This window comes from Monopterus albus, unplaced genomic scaffold, assembly GCF_001952655.1.
Source record: "Monopterus albus unplaced genomic scaffold, M_albus_1.0 scaffold1.1, whole genome shotgun sequence".
NCBI lineage: Eukaryota > Metazoa > Chordata > Actinopteri > Synbranchiformes > Synbranchidae > Monopterus > Monopterus albus.
In genome coordinates, this window is record NW_018127881.1 from 405,233 (window position 1) to 425,503 (window position 20,271).

General features: G+C 39.0%; 3 protein-coding genes across 7 annotated transcripts in view; 2 read left to right on the plus strand and 1 right to left on the minus strand.

Annotated features, from left to right (window-relative positions):
* Positions 1 to 1,848, minus strand: part of syn2b (synapsin IIb) — a 78,577-nt gene extending 76,729 nt beyond the window's left edge. The window contains exon 1 of the mRNA XM_020605350.1: positions 1,818 to 1,848. The gene's annotated coding sequence lies outside the window, so the exon portion shown is untranslated. The remainder of the gene's footprint in view (positions 1 to 1,817) is intronic.
* Positions 1,849 to 1,911: 63 nt separating this feature from the next.
* tamm41 (TAM41 mitochondrial translocator assembly and maintenance homolog) lies at positions 1,912 to 8,223 on the plus strand. 2 transcript variants are annotated; one of them, XM_020605916.1, is made up of 9 exons: positions 1,912 to 2,055; positions 2,137 to 2,217; positions 2,761 to 2,943; positions 3,375 to 3,467; positions 3,775 to 3,925; positions 4,242 to 4,387; positions 5,363 to 5,528; positions 5,917 to 5,979; positions 6,373 to 8,223. In XM_020605916.1, exons 1-9 carry the CDS (start codon positions 1,960 to 1,962, stop codon positions 6,453 to 6,455), a joined length of 1,062 nt encoding a protein of 353 aa, XP_020461572.1. In that variant the 5' UTR covers positions 1,912 to 1,959; the 3' UTR covers positions 6,456 to 8,223. The 2 variants fall into 2 exon arrangements, with proteins under 2 accessions (XP_020461572.1, XP_020461654.1); XM_020605998.1 differs by having other exon boundaries at positions 1,912 to 2,217; positions 6,373 to 8,221.
* A 374-nt stretch (positions 8,224 to 8,597) lies between these two features.
* vgll4b (vestigial-like family member 4b) overlaps positions 8,598 to 20,271 on the plus strand; it is a 37,557-nt gene continuing 25,883 nt past the window's right edge. Inside the window, exons 1-3 of one of the 4 annotated variants that reach the window (XM_020606121.1) lie at positions 8,598 to 8,782; positions 10,567 to 10,643; positions 10,750 to 10,823. In XM_020606121.1, the coding sequence (XP_020461777.1) occupies positions 10,609 to 10,643; positions 10,750 to 10,823 (109 nt within the window). In that variant the 5' untranslated portion in view covers positions 8,598 to 8,782; positions 10,567 to 10,608. Of the gene's footprint in view, positions 8,783 to 8,954; positions 8,972 to 10,566; positions 10,644 to 10,725; positions 10,824 to 20,271 lie in introns of those variants that run through there. The other 3 variants (XM_020606375.1, XM_020606296.1, XM_020606456.1) reach the window with 3 other exon arrangements.

The window sequence follows — 20,271 nt, forward strand, 5'->3', positions numbered from 1 at the left end:
TGAACCGCTAAGGAGCCAGATAGCTATTTCTCTCAAGTGCAAATCTACTTCACCTAAAAAGGACTGTTTGGACAGCATGACTCATGTGTGAATGGCATTATAGCTTCATGAGGTAATCCAGTCATAGTAACTACCTCATCATTATCACAAGAGTTAATATAACCTTTACATGATGTGTAGGATGAAAAAAATCCTACTGGTGCTTCGCTGTCCCTGAATTAACAAGGCACTTTAACACAGTGAGCGAGCTTGCTTGTCAGGATTCTGTGACCTTATCAATATTCATTTGGCTGAAAATGTGGCTCATGGCAGTTAGTAAGATGATAACATTTGTCCTGCTCTACAGGATAATGAGCTACAGAGATAAATGTCATAAATCTATCTACATTCAATATTAATTCATTCAAATAGATATGAGATTATGGGTATAAGACTAGCAACTACAGCATTGCTGAAGACTGGCCTCACAATCTTTTTGGCTTTTAATGTCGAAGACGTATTTCACATAAACCTTATAGCCATAGATAGATTACTGAACGAACCACTGAGCACAGGCCAGGGTGCCCCTCGATTTCTCTTGCAACATATCCCCTAAAAAAGCTGAAATCCGATACAAAACAACCACAAAGAGATGCAAAAATGACTATATATGCAAAATCACTAAAAAGAGACACAAAATGTCTGCCCAGAGATGCTAAAAAATTATAAGGCGATAAAAAACAAAAAAAACAATGAAAAGCAGATGTAAAACATACTCAAAGAAACACAAAATGTCCACCAAGAGATGCTAAACAACTGCAAGAAGATGCAAAATGACCACAAAAAGATGCCAAATGACTATAAAGACATGTAGGAAGGCCACAAGAGAGATGCAGAACATCTTCAAAGACAAAAATAATTAAACTTATAAAGACAAACATAATTATGTTAATGTTAAATTAGCTTTTGTCTTTAATGACTGTATTTACATGTCTTTAGTACTTCAAGCTCAAACTCTGGGTCCAAATATAAATGTCTGGAAACTGATGGGAGCAGTTATTATGTCAGTATGATTAAATTCTCATAGTCCCCCCAAGGATGTGTAATCCAATACAGAATTTAAACACCACAGAAAATAAAACCTGTGGATAGATTTACTAATCTAATGAGATGACCAGCCCAGAACACAATGGTTCTTTTAGAGGCTGCAGACTGTGCAGCTATTGAACCTATTTACTCTGCCCTCACTTATATGAATAAAGTGGACAAAATAGTAAAAACACCTGTCAAAATTATGCAAATAATGCGATACAACTCAACAGTAACAACTACAACCTGCAGAGTGATCATAACATGATCAACATCATTTTAAAACAGTAAAAAAAAGAAAAGAAAAGAAAGGTAGGTCATTTTTTTATGTTAACTAGAATAAAATGCAGGATTAGTTTAATTAAGATGGGTGTAGCTAATAAACTAGCAAATTATAGCATTAATACTAGCTTTAAATTAAGTCAAAGGACTGTGTGGCTTCATGCTGACCTCATATAATTCTTACAAATATATTGGGACCTTTAATTAGTATAAAATGAAATGCTCTGAAAGCACACGACTGACTACCCATACAAATTAGCATTCCCTCATTGCTAGCTAAAACTTAGTAGAATACCGCCCTCTTGTGGCTAAATTTCGAGCAGTTGGGTTTTCATTTAATTGTTTTCTAAGTAGTAAAACGCCACAATGTTTTAGCCCCATTTATAATCAGTCAGCATCGAAGCTACCAACAAAACAACTCGTGCAGCAGTAATTAGTTAGGCTGTTTAACGGTTTGGGTTGATTACCTTCCATCTCTGACTCCCAGCATTGTGAGGGACTCGGTTTCCCATGATCCCCCCTTCCACGCTGGGTAATGTGTGACGCTTATTTTAGGCGACTGTCAGTAGTACGACTGAGTCAAGTTAGTGTGATGGTTACACTGAGCCGATGAAACCTATGGTATTATTATTAGTAGTACCTTATAGTATTATTTACGTTATTTTGTTTATTGTCCTACCAATAAACCAGCTTGTGTCGCTGCTGGTAAGCAATCCTAGCTAGTTTAAAATGACTCTTCCAGCTTTGCACAACACCGGCGTGCTTTACAGAAGGATTTTGTCACAGTTTCCTCAGGATATCAGTTTGGCCTTTGCCTATGGATCTGGCGTTTTCAAACAACACGGGACCGGCCGAGGTCAAATGGAGGTGAATACTACACGTCCAGCGCCTAGTTTTCAAACTTATCTTATTAAACTTGCACTGTATAACACTGTGAGAGTGATATTGCATTACATTATTCTAATATGTTGTCCTACGTTAATTTAGTCAAACTGATGGCCAGTTTTTGAAAAATTATGCACTTAACCTGCTGTATACCCTTTAATTATCCCGTAATGTTAATGCTATAATAACTTATCCTGTAATGAATAAAGTTAATTGTTTTGAACCTGCACAGGAATTACATTGGGAACTATTTCAAGTGATTATTTTAGTATTTTTTTCCTAGAAAAAACAAACAAACAAACAAAAAAACTCTAAACCTTTGCTGCTTCTAGCTTTTCACTTGATATTCTTAAATGGAACTTTGCCCACTTTTAACAACAGAGCTTTGTAGACATAGTCCTGCAATATGATCATATCATCACTATGATTTCACTGAATGTTGACTAGTCACTGTGTGTTAGAATTTGAAAATGTGCCCTAATTTGTGGCTCATCAAAATGTGGTTGTCATTTTTAATACATACAGAAGAACATGCTAGACTTTGTGTTTGCGGTGGATGACCCAGTGACGTGGCACACCATGAATCTGCTACAGAACCGCAAACATTACTCCATCCTCAAGCTGCTGGGTCCCACAATGATCAGCTCCATACAAAATGAATATGGGGCTGCAGCATACTACAACACACTGGTGCCTATGGATGGGAGGGTAAGTGGTATGTCTTGGCTTCTTTTCCTTTTATTGTTCACCAAAAGGATGGTAGTCCCTAGTCTAGTGAACACACATTGACTTATTTTTCTTGATGATGATTCAAGTTGTTTGTTCTGACAGTATTTGTTTGACCAACAATAAGCTGTACATTATTAGAATTGTATGTGTTTAATTGACTGGGCTAGAGATCCAGACCAAACTTGTCTTTAAATATGAAAAGAAATGTGAGTTTATAGAAAAACATTGTTGAAAATCTACTTGATTTTGTGTGAATGCAGATTATCGGATTTAGTAAATATAAATATAGTCAATATATTTTAAACTGATTTTTATTTAACCAGGAAGTCCCACTGAAATTTCAAACCTCTTTTACAAGGGATACCTGGCCAAAAAAGTGTTAACTACATACATGTATCTTTGTTTTTCAGTTAATCAAATATGGTGTGATTAGTACAGAGTCTCTAATTGATGACTTGATGCACTGGAAGACAATGTACATTGCTGGACGCCTTCACAAACCGGTCAGTATAATGATTAGACTGTGACCGAATCAATCTGAAAAAAAGATACATAAAACACTTAATTTTGCTAAATGTTGTCCCAGCTTTTGACAGAGTTGTTTAAAATAGGTAGAAACAGCTGAATGTTTCCCAAAAAGGATTCAGTATAGTTCTCTTTTTTTTTTTTTATTAAATAACTACATATTTTTATGATTGTACAATAAAGTATTCAATGAAATTTCTTCATGTTTTGCTACAATGTAAGAGCACAAATAATTGTATCCATACTTATGTGTGCGCATGCATGTGCATGTCCGTTTCCTTGCAGGTGAAAATGCTGGTGCAGAGTGAGAATGGAAAGCTCCAGTCGGCCTTGGTGGCCAACCTGAAGAGTGCTGTGATGGCTTCCTTCCTCATGCTGCCAGAGAGCTTCACTGAAGATGAGCTTTTCCTGCAGATAGCTGGCCTTTCTTATGCTGGTATCTAACCCACATAGCTACATCAATTCAATGAAAATGAAATGTATAAACATTTATAACATGCACATACTTCTTAGCACTGTAAGAACCGCATAGAACAGCTCCAGTGGTCTGACCTGTGGTTAGACTGTTGAGCTAATGAGTAATTTAACACTACCAGGAAATGTACACAGGAAACTGAACACCAGAAGGATTTTAGAATCCCAGAATGTGTTATTGCTGTGGTCCTAGAGCAAAGAGGAAAAGTGCAATGCAAATGTCACCACAAATATGTATGTTACACATAAGGGTGAGCATTTTGTCCGTCTCTCTGAAGGGGATTTTAGGATGCTGTTTGGAGAGGAGAAATCCAAGGTGGCCAATATTGTCAAAGACAACATTCAGCACTTCAGGACTTTGTATAGTAACATCCTACAGGATTGCCCTCAGGTGGTCTACAAACCTCAGCAGGGAAAATTAGAGGTAAACCTTGGCACAGACACACACCTACTTTTAAAAGTTTTCACTTGATAGTTGAGCTATGTAGTTCAGTTTGGTCATTGTGTGTTATATGTACAACTTTTCCCTTGTATGTTATATTATCCTAAGATCAAAATGGAAAATTTACGGGTATTAGATAAAAAAAAAAAAAGTTGTACCCTAAAAAGAGAAACTAATCATCCATCCGAACTGCAGGCAAAACAGCTCAGTACTACATTCAATATGAGTCACCTTTCCTATCAAGTAGATGAATATCTTTTTACTTGAACAGTACAATGTGCTCACAGTCCCGGTAGTAAATTTTAAATTGAGTGTGACTAACTTGGCGCTCTGCCCTTATACCTGTTATGTTCAGTATTAACTGTCACAATGTGAAACGTGCAGTATGTGATTGGCATATGTACACATTCCTAAGCAATTCTTCTTCGTGTACAGTTTAATCCACCACCCCCTTTTATAGCTATAAGGAAATCCACACCTCAGGCATCACACCATGCTAGAATAACACGTTTAGTAAGTTGTTTAGTGGATTAGCTAAAAGCCAAGTACTGTGGATGTATTTGTAAATGAGTAACAGGTTTTGCAGTGAGCATTGCGTGTGAGCTGCTGCATATGGGAAAAACCCTTGTACCTCTGTATGTCATTAAGCAGCACAGCAGACATCATCTGTGCAAGAGGCAGCTCCAGACTGATGTGCAGTTGATTCTGTTCTAACTTTAGTGGCTGTGTCACTATTAACGAAATGCTTTTCTTCTGTCATTCTTAATGTCACAAGGTCGTTACTGGTGATTTAATGTTGAGTTTTTGAAGTCAATATAGTTTCACTCGATGTATATACACAGTTCATTCCTAATAACAGTATGCTTTGTTTGTTTACATTTGATTGAATCTGTAGATGCAATAGTTGGTGTAGCTGCTGGTATTCAGTTTACTGTATTTATTCTTGTGTACCTGCAGGTAGACAAAAGCCCTGAAGGGCAGTTTATCCAGTTGATGGCGTTGCCTCGGACCCTCCAGCAAAGGATCACAAGGCTGGTCGACCCTCCGGGGAAGAACCGAGACGTGGAGGAGATCCTGCTGCAGGTGGCTCAGGACCCAGACTGTGGAACTGTCATACAACAAGGTTTGGACTAGTGCATGGGTGGAGAGATGTAGAACAGAGGAAGGAAAATAGAGAAAACAGGAGAGCGTTGTCTTGGTTTCATTAAATCACCAATAATATGAAACACTAAAAGAGAAGAACCCTGAACAGATGATTGGTTTGTGGTTCGGTAATAACAAAGTAGTGGATGGACATTCAATAGTCACCTTAAATGTTAGAAAATAAAAAAGGTTCTAGTCTAGACAGACATAGATGGATAGAGTAAAAGCAAAATAATAAATCCCAACTTTATTCTGCAGGAGGAATGCCACTGTTACTTGATTAAACAGGTTCTACTCATAAGCAGCATTAAATCATATTGCAGAGCGATGAGAAGTCTAGTGTGTTATAATTGCATCTTCTTCCTCAGGTGTCTCATCTATTGTGAAATCCTCCAGTATAACACAGAGTGTCAAAGGCATTGCTACAGCTGGTAAGCACACTTGTCATTTTTATTTGATATTTTTGGCAGATCCTATAAAGTTGTCTTTGTGCTTGCTGGCTACAGCTTCAGATTTACTGTATAGCTATGAGGGTGGTATTGATCTTCTCATGCAACTCTAAGCAAAAAGGCAAATCAGTTTTTTTGCCAAAATGTCACAGTATTACACAGTTTGTGCCTCTTAATTTAAAAAATGTACAGTCCAATGAAAGATCGTCCACTTTAAAAAAAAAAAAGTACTAAGAAGTGACATTTTGGATAAACTAGATGTCGCTAAAGTGTGTTCCTAAACCTTTTACTGTGTATTAACAATAGCTGTAATGTAGAGATAATGTTCTTCTATTGTGGTTGTTAATGTTGATTGTGTGTCCTGGTCCTCTCCAGGCTTGTGGAAGACAATTTTATACAGCTCCAAAAAACTGATGAAGGTGTGGAAGGGCTGGAGGAGGAAACCATCTGTGTCCTGAACCTGTCTGTTACCTGTCTGTCTTTATGGATATCAGTCCAACAACCAACATCCATCCTGTGATTTTTACCCTGACAAAGTGGAACTGGAACAATCACAGACTAACCTCTGGTTGCGTCACTCCATCGTATCTGTGAATGGGTTCACTGACCATATGTAAAGCTGTCTGAATAGTTTCTCCTACTGTCCTTTATCAAGCTATTCATAAAGTTGTAGAATAAGTGGTGACATTTAAGGTTAATATAGATTGGACCTTGTTGGATAGTGATGACTAGAATGGCTGGTGAGACACTGCTGAAAGGACTAGATCTACATTTTATGCTAATGTAGTTAAAAGCAGCACAAAGCACAGCATGCAACGAGTACCATGAGAGTAATGAAGAAATGGCTAGCATGACAGGATCTTCTCCTCTGGGGCGTTTCCCATCTGTGTTTTCTCTCTGTGGACGGTGCAGCATAGATGACAGATGATGGGCAGCTACGGTTCTGAAATAAAGTGAAAATTGATACTTGTGGGTAATTTTCATCACTGTACTCGACAAAGGAGGCCACCGAGTTCCTTTCACCAGCTGTAGACTGGTGTTACATATCACAAACACACACATTCTCTCTTTGCCAAAGATCTCAACTCTTCACGTCTTAAGTGCTTTGATAGTTAGCCATATCTCAGTGAGTATTTGACTGAAAATAGAACCACACTTTTTTCAGAAGCTGTTTGGAAGGATTGCAGCTCTGATGAGTAAATGCATCAAACACTTTTTGTCTACTTCACTTAATAAACTTTAAACATATGATTACTTTCGTTGGCACAGCATGTTTTTTTTTGTTGTTGTTTACGTTACTGTAGGTCCACAAAAAACTCAAAGTAAGTTCACAATGAAAGAAAATCATTAAAGTTTGGTGGGTCATTAATGGAAGACCATAAGCTCCTGTAGCCTGTTGCTGAGCATCATCAGTCTGAAGTTGCAGTTGCCAAGTGGAAGTCATTATTACCTTTTTGTCATCTCAATTGTTGTACTATATATATATATATATGCACACAGTCTAATCTCATTAAACTTAACAAAATATAACTAATCTACACTGGGAATAAGTTAATTCCTTTCTTAAACAATAACTCCTGTACAAAAGTGTGAAGGCCCCGCCGTGGCCTTCAGTGTGTGAAGGCCTAAACCCCCAGCAGCAGTAGAATTAGCTAGGTAATGTTCTTTTGTTCGTGTGTGTAGATTTAAGTTGTAGGTAGATGTTAGGCATTTGATTTGATATATACAATTAAGATTTACATAGCGTCTTTGTCCATTCCCTGTGCGTGTTATTGGTTTGGCCAGCAGGTATATGTGTTCCCCCATTTGTTCAGTTTGCTGTATTTTGAGTTTCTTTATCTTTTGTTGACCTGTTTTAGGGCCCAGTTTGCTTCATATTGATGTTTGTATTTTTTTTTCTTATTTTTGGGTGAATATAAAGCCCATCATTTTTGAACTGTAAAAGCTGTGCCCTCTGCCTTTCTGTTTGGTCCCTGACAAAAACTAAATACACATCAGATATTATGCAAATAAGATCACTGTTGTGATCAAAGTTTACTGGTTATTTTGCTGTCATATCACAGTCACAACAGAGAGCACCATTTACTTCCTGGTTCCTTCCTGGTGCACTTCACCTGTTTATGTACCTTTACACTACTACATCATGAGTCGTACTTGATTTCACTGGACACACCTCAATATTTGAAATTCTCCTTACATATTCTGCATATACTGTATATATGTATAATTTTCTGATTATATTTGTGTAGACTTTTGAGATGTATTGAAATACTTAGATATTGACTAAATAAAGGTCTAGGAACTGCCTTTCCCAAAAGTACTTGTAGCTTCGAAGCGACTTCTCTTAAAATCCATTTAGATTCAAACGAATGGCGTGTTTCGTCACACCAGACTCTCAGTAAACACGGTGACAGCAGCACAACCTTCAGAGGATGTGATGCAATGGGCAATTATCATAATCTATGCTGATATCATGGCTTCAGTCCTCCACCAATCAGAGCGCTTCACTTTCACCACCTGCTAGGAACCGAATTCCATCATTCCAGGCATTCTTGCCCCCTTCCTCCCTCCCTCCTCATCCTCCTCCTCTTCTCCTTACAGGTTTACAACCAACTTTGTCCCGACAGCTCAGCTACTGTTGTCCTGCCTCGTACAGGACCGCTTTTCTACGGCTTTTTGTTTCGCATGTTATTTGTATGGGAAATATATGTTTGTCTTTTCTATTAATTTATTTATTGTGTGGACATTATCATACTGGAAGATACCAAAGTGGCGCTTGAAGGAGGTATGTGCTACAACACATGAAGTTGTGTGTGACTGACAATGTTTCGGGTTTGTAGGGTAAGAGTCAGATGAGAGGTCAGAGATGTTGTTTACTGTTCTTTATGAAGGCTGCTTAGAGAAAAGACGCACGACAGGGCTGATACAGAGTCCGCGTTGATGCACAAAGATGACAGTGGAAATTCCATTCACGGTAGGAAGCGGCGCTGGCTGCGTCTCAAACTTTCTAGAAACCTTCCCTCTCACGCTTTCCTCCACCGATTTTGAGCCATTTGGGCCACTTTTCTCTGTTGCAGGAAACGAGCCAGTCGTCTTTCGTGCCAGTTTTTTTCAAGTTAGTGCCAGATTATTTTGCTGTGGATACTTTTCAAGGGAGCACTGACAAGGAAGCACCGAGTCAAACTGATATAAATACTGTACACGGCTGCCGGGAATACAAGTGGACGCACTTGTTACTGATATACTCAGTTTCACTTTGCCCGACTCGTTCACAGATGCACACACACACGCACACACATGTAGACGGTGTTGTGATAGAGTCACACTGAGAACAGACATGACATGTTAGCATTTTAGTCTGAAACAGCGGGGATTGTTTTTGATAATGATTTCGCTCACAAGGCATTTTTCCTGGAGAAATGACGGAGCGGTATCTGAGGAATGCAGAGACAGTTTTGCTTTTTAAATCCACAAATACCTTTCATAGCAACTATACTGAGGGCTCGACATTGTGGGACAAAAATCCAAAAAATGTTTACACAAACCACAACAAAAGGTACATTTTAGAAGGAGCAAATATCACAGGAAGGTTAGGAGGGACTAAGTCATGTGGTACCATAGTGATGGAAGAAGTATTCATGGCCTTTAAATGGAGCAATGCAACCATAGTCCTGAATTTAAGTGCAAAAGTAATATCAGTAAAATGTATTTACTATAGGTATCAAAAGTAAGGTACTGGCCCCTTAATCTTATTATTAGGGATGGGACAATACAGTATATCAAAATTCTATATATATCACAATACAAAAACATTATATCTGTCATCTATGAATTTTTAATTGTATCGTGATTGAATCGAATCCTACACACCATATTGTGTATTGTATTATATAGATAGTTATTATATATGCAGCTGGTTCCAGTTTCTCAAATGTGACAGTTATATAGGCTAGTAAACTCAATACCTTTGGCTTCTGGACTGCTGGTTGGACAAAACAACTCATCTGTAATCTTAGACTTTGGGAAACAGCAGCATGCATTTTTCACTACTTTCTGAAATTATAGACTAGATGATTTATTTTCTTTTTCATGGTGGTTTTCTTTTTATATGTTTGCACCAGCTAAAATATGACCAGTCACAGATTATGGACCTGCGGACTGGACTTAAAGTAAGGCAGATGGTCTAGTTATTGTAGCTTGTTTCAGTTTAATTGTAGGATTCAGACAACTGCCTTGAGAAATCTAGATATGTAAGAGACTCACAATGATTTTCATTTAGTAAATTAGGTTTATTGTCTAGTGCTATATATACCTTTTAATGTGTCTCTTCTGCAGCAATGCAGTGTATTATAGCTACTAATATTAAATCCTTTGGTAACACTTTATTTATGGGTCCATTATTTCCTAGCAATTTTTTGAGAGTTTGCAGGAAAGGACCCTTAGTTTGGCACTAATTACAGGAAAAAATCCGACTGGTTGTGTTAGCTTAGAATTTAGAAATAGCTGTGTACCAACTGAACTCCTGCTGTCTTACCTGTAAGTAGTACCAAAATATTTCGGTCTTTCCAGAAAACGTCATGGGGGATCATTTGGAAATGAATTTACAGAGCCATGAAACAAAGTGTTACTCATCACCAACAATACAGGTGATGAGACTTTTGGGATATTGTTTTAATTGGCAAATGCATGAAATGCTACACATCTTTTAATTAATTAACCTTTCAACAGAGTGCCGTCCCCTCTGTCTCGCAGGAGTCCAAGCATGGAGACACCTCTGGATGTTCTGTCAAGAGCAGCATCATTTGTTCATGCAAATGAAGAAGAGAGTAAGTTTTCTCACAGCTCTGGTTTCTGTTTGTGTGTCAGTAGAATTGTAGTTGAAAGACCCCCCCCCCAACAGGTTTGTGCTGTCAAAAGAATTATACATAAATGATTTGTTTCATTAGAGTTTGTGTTACATATGGATTAAGTGCAACATGATTTTCAGCTCAAGTCTCAGCCCTGTTTTCTGATGTTAAGACAATAGACATCTTTGTGTTGTGCAGGCTTGCAGTTGCAGATACACAGGCAAATACGACCAACCACGCTCAACTGTCACCAGTACTGCTTTTTAAGTTATTGCTTGCTTGTGTTATTAACCTGCATTCCCTGGAATCGGGATGAGGTTGTGTTTGCATATCTGTCTCAGTATGTTTCTGTGTTACTCTGGCACTTTTTCTAACTTCTGTCCGTTATCTCATTGATCTCTATCCATCTTTTTTTTTCAATCCCTTCCCAGTCTCCCTTCCTCCATTTTATTACTCCTGCTCTATCCTTTTCTGTCATTTCCTTCGTCCCCTCTTAATCATGGCTTTGAAGGGGAAAAAAAAAATTCCTTCCAAGATCAGGGAGAAATGGCCAGTCCTTTTCGGCAGGCCTCTCTGCAGCTAACAGGGCTCAGAGCTGAGCAACACTTAACATTCAGTGGGTGCTACCGGATAGTTGATCTGCACAGATCAGCAAAAAGCCAGGACTGACTATGGGGTGTTATTATACATTTTTACAAAGTTTTTTATGTTGTTGAGGGGGTTAGGGGGACTGAAGCATCGGGGGGCACAAACCTTTTAAATCCTAGAAGGAACCAAGTGATGTACTGAACTCCATTATGATAAGTGTATGTTTTAAATGTGGTAGAATCTTGCTGTTAAGTCCATTTCGGATTGAGAAAACAGCATCAGTTTCCTCATTTAGAGTTCACTATCTTTAAAACTTGCATAATACCTGATAAACTGTGAATGTACATGGTTATAACAAATAGAGGAAAGTGTGCAGTTAGATAATCACTTGTTTTCACTGGTGTATTGAGAGACTGGGAATATTTAGAAAAGAGACTCTGTTTTAATGTCTCCCATGTCGCCAGCTTGTTCCCATAATGGTGCAGCTTAAATGAGCTGAATATCAGCTTCCTTGCACTTCTGAGTAAAATGGCATGGGAGCTCTCCTCCCCACCTCCTCTACTCCCTGCAGTGTTTTTGTTTTTTCCTCTGCGCTGATGTCACTTTTGGTTGTGGGTCCTGCATGGCCTCTTTGTCCAAAGACAAAGCGCTCAACCTGTTTTAACAATAGCGCTCTAGAAAGGGGTGAACTAGCTAGTCAGCCAACCAGCTAGTCTGCCAGACCAGCTCTGAGCCAGCCAGCTATCCAGACCAACAGGCAGTTGAGTAACCCCTGCCTGCTTGTTAGCATTTATGACGAGCCTTTGTAATGCCTGTGCAGTGCTTGACAGCAGAGCGTTTACCACAGAACAGGGAGAAGCTCGGGCCTGCCTTCACAACAGCCACTTAACCTCACTGGGACCAAGTGGGACTTGTCAGGGCAGTGCTGCACGTCACAACAGTTAGAACTCGAAATGAAAAGCATTGCTCAGGATTTGAAAACTACAGCCCTGCAGATAACCCATCTCTGTTGGAAATGAATTTATCAGATAATTACACAAATGCTGTCTTGAGGAAAGTGGAATTACAGTGTATGAATAATGTATTAGGTCATTTCTGAGGTTGTGCTGCTTTGCCTGGCTTTAAAATGGAAAATATACTACAGTAATATCCTGAAATGGAATTTTTGGCCTTGGCCCAGATTAATAATTGCTTATCTAAAATTCAAATAAACTTTTAAAGAAAAACATTAGGTTTTAGTAAAACCTTGTCAATCTTGACTGAGCACATTTTGAAACCAATTTTGTGTGGTTGTAGATTTGCAACAGATAAAATATTTGGAGTACTGGTTGTGGTGGTTGATAGTATCAGCGGCTTTTTCACGGAGTAAGGGCATCAGCTCACAGTTGTAACAATTTGAAATATCACAAGCCATACATCTACATCTGCCTTGCAGGTTCAAGTCAAGTCAGTTTTATTTTTATAGCCCAAAATCACAAATTTACCTCATGGACATTAAGGATTTATACAACATACAACCCACTATGCTTTGACCCTGGATTTGTATCAGGAAATAAATCTCCCCTAAAAATATTTAAAAGTCATGAAGAGCAACAGAGGAGGGACGGACAGACATGCAGTAGGTGTCGTATATACAGAGTGGACAGAAGCAGCAGTAGAAAAATTGACAAAATTTGATAACTATAGCGGAGTGTTGTCAAGTAATTAAATCTACATGTATCATCTTTTATGATGATACAATGGCACATCCAACAGATTCCGAGCAACATTAATGTTCACTTTGTTGTGTTGTGTTTTGGTCGACCTAATGAATTTAAGTCTAATAGTCACTCTCACTTTTGGCTTCCACTTCCTCCTAGGGGAAGTATCTGGCTCTTGAGAAGCAAAAAGCTCTACTGTGTGCTTTTAAGCTTTTTGCACAAAAATTAACTGCCTGTTGTGACTGAAAGCAACACCGGTGAGAGTGAACCACATCCGTTAGGTTGCAGGTCAGTGTGTTTATATGCACTTAAATAACTGGCTTTTTCCAGTAAGCTTGATTACTTAAAAGTCATGTAAACGATAAATATAATTCTTTACATGATTAATGAGGTTTCCAATCAAGTACACATGCTCCGACACAAACACACAACAAAATATACAGGCAATGGGACAAAGTGTTTTGAGTGAAGAATGTGGATGCTGGACCAGCTGAGGCTTTTTGAACCCAGAAGAAGAAAGCCCTCCGCTCTCTTTCACACACAGATACGGCACACCCTTCAGCAGGTCTGACTTTGGTGTCAGTGAGTTTAAGCTCCCACCTTCTGGTTGGAGGACAAGCTGTCTGCATGCGACACTAATCATAGGTCTTAAGTCACAGTCCTGACCTTGAATATACAGTATAGTGATTACATGTGCTCTAAAAAAAAAAAACACAGTGAAGTAATCTCTGCCTTTATGTTTAAATGGTGAATGCAAAAAAATGCTTAATACTTGCCATCATCTCTCCATAGCAATTTTGGTGGCTACTAGGAAGATCCTGCAGCATGCACCACCCTTCCTGGAAGCAAACCTGTATTTGTAGTGAACCCTAAACATTCAGGATTATACTACAGGCTCGGTGTTTTCTAAAACATGGCATTTTTTGGTATGCGTTTAGTATGTTTTTAAATTCAGTGGCATTGCCAGTGAGCAGGCCCTGACCATGCTTGTTGGATTTTAGATGTCAGATCAAAGACAGTTATTCCAAGGACGGCCGGTGGCTTAGGGCCATACTGAGGGGAGAGAATATGGAGTTTTTGTTTTGGACAGGAACCACAACAAAAGAACTGGTGCCAAGACGATATGGTTGGGTGAGATCTGTGGAGGACCCTGTGCTCTAGTTCTGTACACTGAAATCCTGCTTCTTTGTTTAGAGAAAACACACATACTCAGAATACCCCGTTCATTGTTATAGTTTCCATGGTTTGTTCAAACCCTGGCAGTCTTTTCTTAGCTTGTACTGAGGGTTTTGGTCTAAGGGAAGCAGTTTATTAAAACAGAGCCTTCTATATTGTTCTGTTTAATAGACAGGTAGTAGCTGATGGACAAAATAAGAAAACCTTACAGTATAATTCCTTCTAATGCAACAACGCTACAAACTACAGCCTTTAAACTGAGCTGTTTCAAAACCTGAACATTTTGAAGTTAAACAGTTGTATTCATTGCAAAGCTGTTGTATAGGATTGTGTGATTTTTGACAGTTATTCCTGTTGTTTTTTTCCATCTCCTGCATAAATGTCTGGTTTGGATGGTGGATGGATGTAAATCTGGTTATTGCTTACTAGTATATATCTGGTCACCGCTGTCTAAATTTAATGATGAACTGCATCTTTCTTGAGCATTAGATAGCTGGCTAATTTAAAAATGATAACCGAAATTTATCCATACACCAACATGTCTTAGCTCAAACTGAGGTAGTATTTTACCAAGGGCCTATTATACATTTTTATATATATATTATCACATGGTTCACATTTTAAAGGCTTTAAAGCTTGGTGTGGTTGTCCTCTCAGCAGTGGAGACTAGCCAGAGCCTGTTGATGTTTGATGATGTGTATACTCAGATCAGCACGGAAAGTGAAATTTGAGATCTTGTATATTGCCACCTTGTCTAACCCTTGCTGGAGGCAGGTGAGGAGTAATTTTATAAAGGATTCATACCTGTGGGTGGGATGGGTTGGGTTTTTGGATGTGTGTGTACAGCTTCTTCAGCAGGGAGTGGGCTTGCCCTCCAGCTCATCCAGGTTTCTGACAGACTTCTCTCAATGCAGCCTGTGGAACATGACACAGGTATTAGTAAGCAGCATAACGCTCTGTAATGGATCTTCCCTGTATGGCCTCTTAAGGCATTTTAAAGTTAAGAACCTAAACTGTAACACACATTGTGGTCCTTGGATGGATTGGTAACCTAGCTAGTCACAACAAAAAGGAGGTGGGCTTTGATGCATTGTACACAGCAGGTGATGTTCTTTTGCAGGATTTGTGAAACCAATTTTTTACATAAAAAAAAAAAATCTGTGGCACATGAAACTTGCACACATGTAGTGTTCATTTACCCTGCACCAAAAAAATAGGTGTTCACATGAAAGGCTGTGTGCTGTATTGTCCCCACACTGTTAGCAGTCAGTATTTGTTGCCTTTTTATTAATAAATAGGATACCAAGATATCATTAAGACGTTTACGGCATGTGAGGCATTACTGTAAGAATCCTGCCACTGCTTCTGATAAAGGCTTAAGAACAGGAGTAGCTGTGCTGTTGGTCTGTTTGTTGTTCAGGAAAGGTCAAATGATAAAGTATAACAGGTTACATAACTAATCATAGTCCAGCAATGAGATGGAGAGAGTCTATCAATATTATTTAATAAAGAAGTCTGTATATTTGTGTTTGTGTATTACAGAGAGAAAGTGCTGTCTGGATGTGACAGTAATGAAACACAAAGCAGGTGCTCCTCATGCAGGAGTAGGCGTATTACTGTGGGCAGTATTTGGTCGGAGTGTGTTTGTTTTTATGGATATGATTGGTGCTCAATTTAAATCAATGTTAAGTGTGCTGATTTGAAGTTTCCAAGTTGAATGTTTCAGCCTGTTTCTCGGTACAGTATTCCACTTGTGTCCCAGCCAGTTGAATACTATACAAAAACGTACTGCAGATATCCAACACTGAATTGCCAAAGGTGACAGCACAGACACTGTCTCATATTTGTGTAGTTGATGTCGCAAAACAAAATTTGGCATGCAAGCTGGTTTGAAAAACTGAAACTGTGGCCCAGCCCACTTACATGAATAAAATCAGCAAACTGTACATTTGCTTTGTTTGTATTAAAAGGAATGGTTTGTCAACTTCTCAATACAGGCATAGGTCACTGTTTAAGAGATGATGTGCAGCTCACTGTTCACTGGTCAGCCCTAATGCTGAAGGAGTGCTATGTTTAAAGTTAAACTATGTATAAAGAAATTCATGAAGTGCTCACCCACAGTGCCTGAAAAGCTGGTTGTGACAAGCGGCTGCTTCTCAACCACTCTCCCATAGCATCCGCCTATCTGTTGTTGTCTTACCCTCCTCCCTCATTCATCTTTGTGTGCTTCTTTTGGCTACACACACACAAACACACAGGTGCTTAAGTCTTCACCACTGCTTTGTCAATGTCGTGGTTCAGTGAGCAGCCATTAGGAATAGAGGGGCATGGTCAAAGGTCAAGTGTTAAAGGGTCATCATGACGAGTCACAAGGTTAAACATAATTGACTTGTTTTTCTCTGCTCACAGCACTTCTGTTTTACCTTTCACTAAAACAATGTAAGATATTCTTTGTCATTTTTCTTCCACAAAAACAGTACATTTACACACATGAAATTACATTTTTTATTTTTTGATATGACACATTTGGCCTCGTCACTGCATTTAGCCATATGCTTCTTTGATACACTTGTTCTCACCAACAGCTTCTTTTCACCTGCCAGTGATAAGGTGATGTCAACAGTACGTAGGACATGAAGATGGATTTCTGGTCTTTCAGACTAGAGTTGTATCACAAGTCATCTACCACTTTCAAAAGGCCAGGTTGTTTATACCTTTTTTTTTGGCGCCACCAGCATCTCACTCCCAGTTAATTTCCTAAACAAAGCCTGAATCAATTGGTCAAATGCTGTTTTTTTTTTTTTATGGGCCCTCACCTCATAAGAGTGGTTGCTTGCCTTTGGGGTCAAAGCAACTTTTGTTAATACTGGCATCCAGACTGAAAAATGTGAAAGCATCCATGCCCTACATTTGCTCTCAGTAAATGCCACTCCTGCTGGTCCATATACCAGCTCTGCTGTCGTAGCGAGGGAGCTTTTTCCCAGAGCTGCATTGACCACACATACTTTGCATTCCTCTCTTTTTGATAGCACTCACCATAGTTACTCAGAATGAAATGAAACAGGATTTCATTGTCTCTCACAAAGAAAAAGGTAACATTTATAATACTAATCTTTCTTTTTAGTGAAGTCAGAGGTGATACAATATGATTAATGACTCCACACTTGTGCAGGTGTTGAACAAGAAAAGTTAGCACAAAACATAAAGATACAGCAGGTTTAGAGTGTTAATTACAGGTGAATTTTGGTACGATTTAGTCCAGTGATATCAGTTTAAATGCACACATTGTGAATAAAAATAAAATAATACAGTTATTTTCTATTGCTGTTGCCTTACAGCACATTGAGAGTCACTGTACCAGAGTCAAATTCTTGTATGTTCAAACATACTTGGCCATTAAAGACAATTCTGATTCTGAAGAAGATAGAAAAGGTTGTGTTGACAACAATCTAGGCACTGATGCTGAACATGAGTGCCAAGAGGTAGAGCCTGCTGTCCCACACAGAAACAATCTTGGTCCCTCAGGTCATTTTGTTACCAGCTAATTGTTAGCAGGGCAAGAATGTTGTCATAGGTCCCACTGGTCAATGGAAGCACTGAAACAGCAATCATTTTCCATTACCAGAAATGAGATCTCTTGTGGCGTGATGTATTTTAAACTCTTGATCCTCTTAAATTAGCAACAAAACAGACATGACTTGCATCAATTTTTTCTCTGTCAGCAGTTCTATAACATATTTGGATAAATGTGTTTTTCATATTTTAGTTTGAAAGAGTGAAAGTCTCAACTTGCTGCTCATAAAATATTTGCATCTCACAATCAGTTGAGTTGGGTTCCATACAGTAACATAACTATAAAAACACACTGCAGATTTCCTACACAGAGCTGTCAGAATGTGAGAGTTCAGCCACTGTCTGCTCATGTTTATGTTGTTTATGCCATAAACAAAATTTGGCAGCCAAACCAAGGGGGAGGATTTATGGGAACACTCATGGTTGGAGACAGAAAAGAAGAACAGAAAACAGAAGAGGTTCAACATGGCACATTTAATGAAGACACCTGGGGCCTGATATTGCATCGTAAGACAAGAGTTTTGTTAAATTAGTAGAGCAAAAAGTGCTGGCAGTATGAGAGAAGAAACAAAGGGAAAAGAGCAAATAGACAGCAGGTCAGTTTGAGTTGAGAGAAGAATGAGACAGTTTGCTCACATGGCAAAAGAGAAGCAAGACAGATGAGCTGTGAGGAGGAGAGGGCCACACATGACTCAGACGTCTTGGCTGCAAGACACTACACAAGCTACAGCTGGCTCATCTCATTTCTGTCACTGTTATACAACGAGTGAAAAGCTAGACTGATTGTTGATAATAGTAAACAGATGTGAGCTTATCTTTCAAAAGCTTCCAGGTTCTAAAAAAAAACACGGCTTGTCAGAGATGCAGCATTATTGCAGGTTCTGAACAGTTTCTACGTGGATTTCAAATCCAGATGGCGTACAGCTCTGTTTATATCTCAGCTGTCAAACATGTCCATGTGGTCCACATTACAGTGGGATACTGTGCATGGCTGAAAGTTGATCGCAAATTAGGACGTTGACACAGCATAGAACAATTGCATTATGTCATCAGTATTTATCTTTCAGAGGTTGCAACAAAATTAATAATCATTAACTTGATATCCTGTAGCCTCGTGGTTAAGACAATATTTACCAGTAATATTACTTAGTATATAACCACAATGGCCATGGTTTGATTCCAATCATGCATGTTTTTAGAGAAACTGGTCCTCACACACGTTAACCACACGGTTCCGGACTCTGTAGACCCCCTCCAGTTTTCCTACCGCCCCAACAGATCAGGGGACGATGCAATGGCCCTGGCTTTATTCCATACCCTGAAACACCGGGACAACAGCAGTACATATGCTAGGATGCTCTTCCTGGATTACAGTTCTGCACTTAACACCTTTTGCCCCGGCAGGCTGTTTGGGAAGATGACAGACCTCGGTGTCTCAACTCCCACCTGTAACTGGATTCTGGACTTCCTGACTTTTTTATTTTAAGACTAAGTGTTCTTTCTGGTTTTTGACTCCTTACCTGACTCCAAACGAGAGCTGCACAAGAATTCCTATATGCCTAGACTGTCTGTTTATGCATAAGTGGCAAATAAAAATCTTAAATCCTGATGTTTTGTCAGAATAAGCTATCAAATTAGTGCTAATAAAAACAACTTAAAGTTGGATAGCTCTTATTGTGGAGGGGTGCTGTCAAAACCTCCTGTGACCCAGACTCATTGAACAGCAGTGGCAGCAGAGCAGGGCAGAGCGTGGCAGATTGTAGTAGAGCATAGTGTCGCAAGTAGAGGGAGAGAGAGAGAGAGAGAGAGAGAGACACCCACACACACAAAGGTGGGAGATGACAATAACTTTCCTTCCGTATAACCACTTGTTGTTATCATTGTTTCGGTGTAGCAACCTGATATTTCCTCATTGTGTGTGTGGATGATCTTTTCAGCCAAACGCTCCCAGAAACTTTCTGTAATGGTGTCTTATTGCAGCTCTGTATGTTTGCCCCTGTAATAAACTGAGCTGGTGTTTGTTCCATAATGGCTTTTAGGAAGCAGTGATGTTTGAAGGTTTAATCTGAAAATTTGGATTAATCCATATAGGATTTGTAGAGGCTTTAAAACTGGTAGTGTAAATACAGGTATTTGTAGACATTATGTGTAATTAAACTTTTCACAGCCTCAAGGTTTGTGGAAAAGTCACACTTAGGTAACCGCCCTGATACGGAGAGCTGAGACAACAAATTGTAGAGGGGATAAAATGTCTTCAATCCATTATGTCTCTATGTAAATGTTGCCAGTAGTGGTGTAATGGTATTTCAACAGAGGTTGCTGTAAATTAATCGAGGATTTGACCTTTGGTCTGTGCCAGTGTTCTGCTACCCAGGCTTATTTGAGATCAT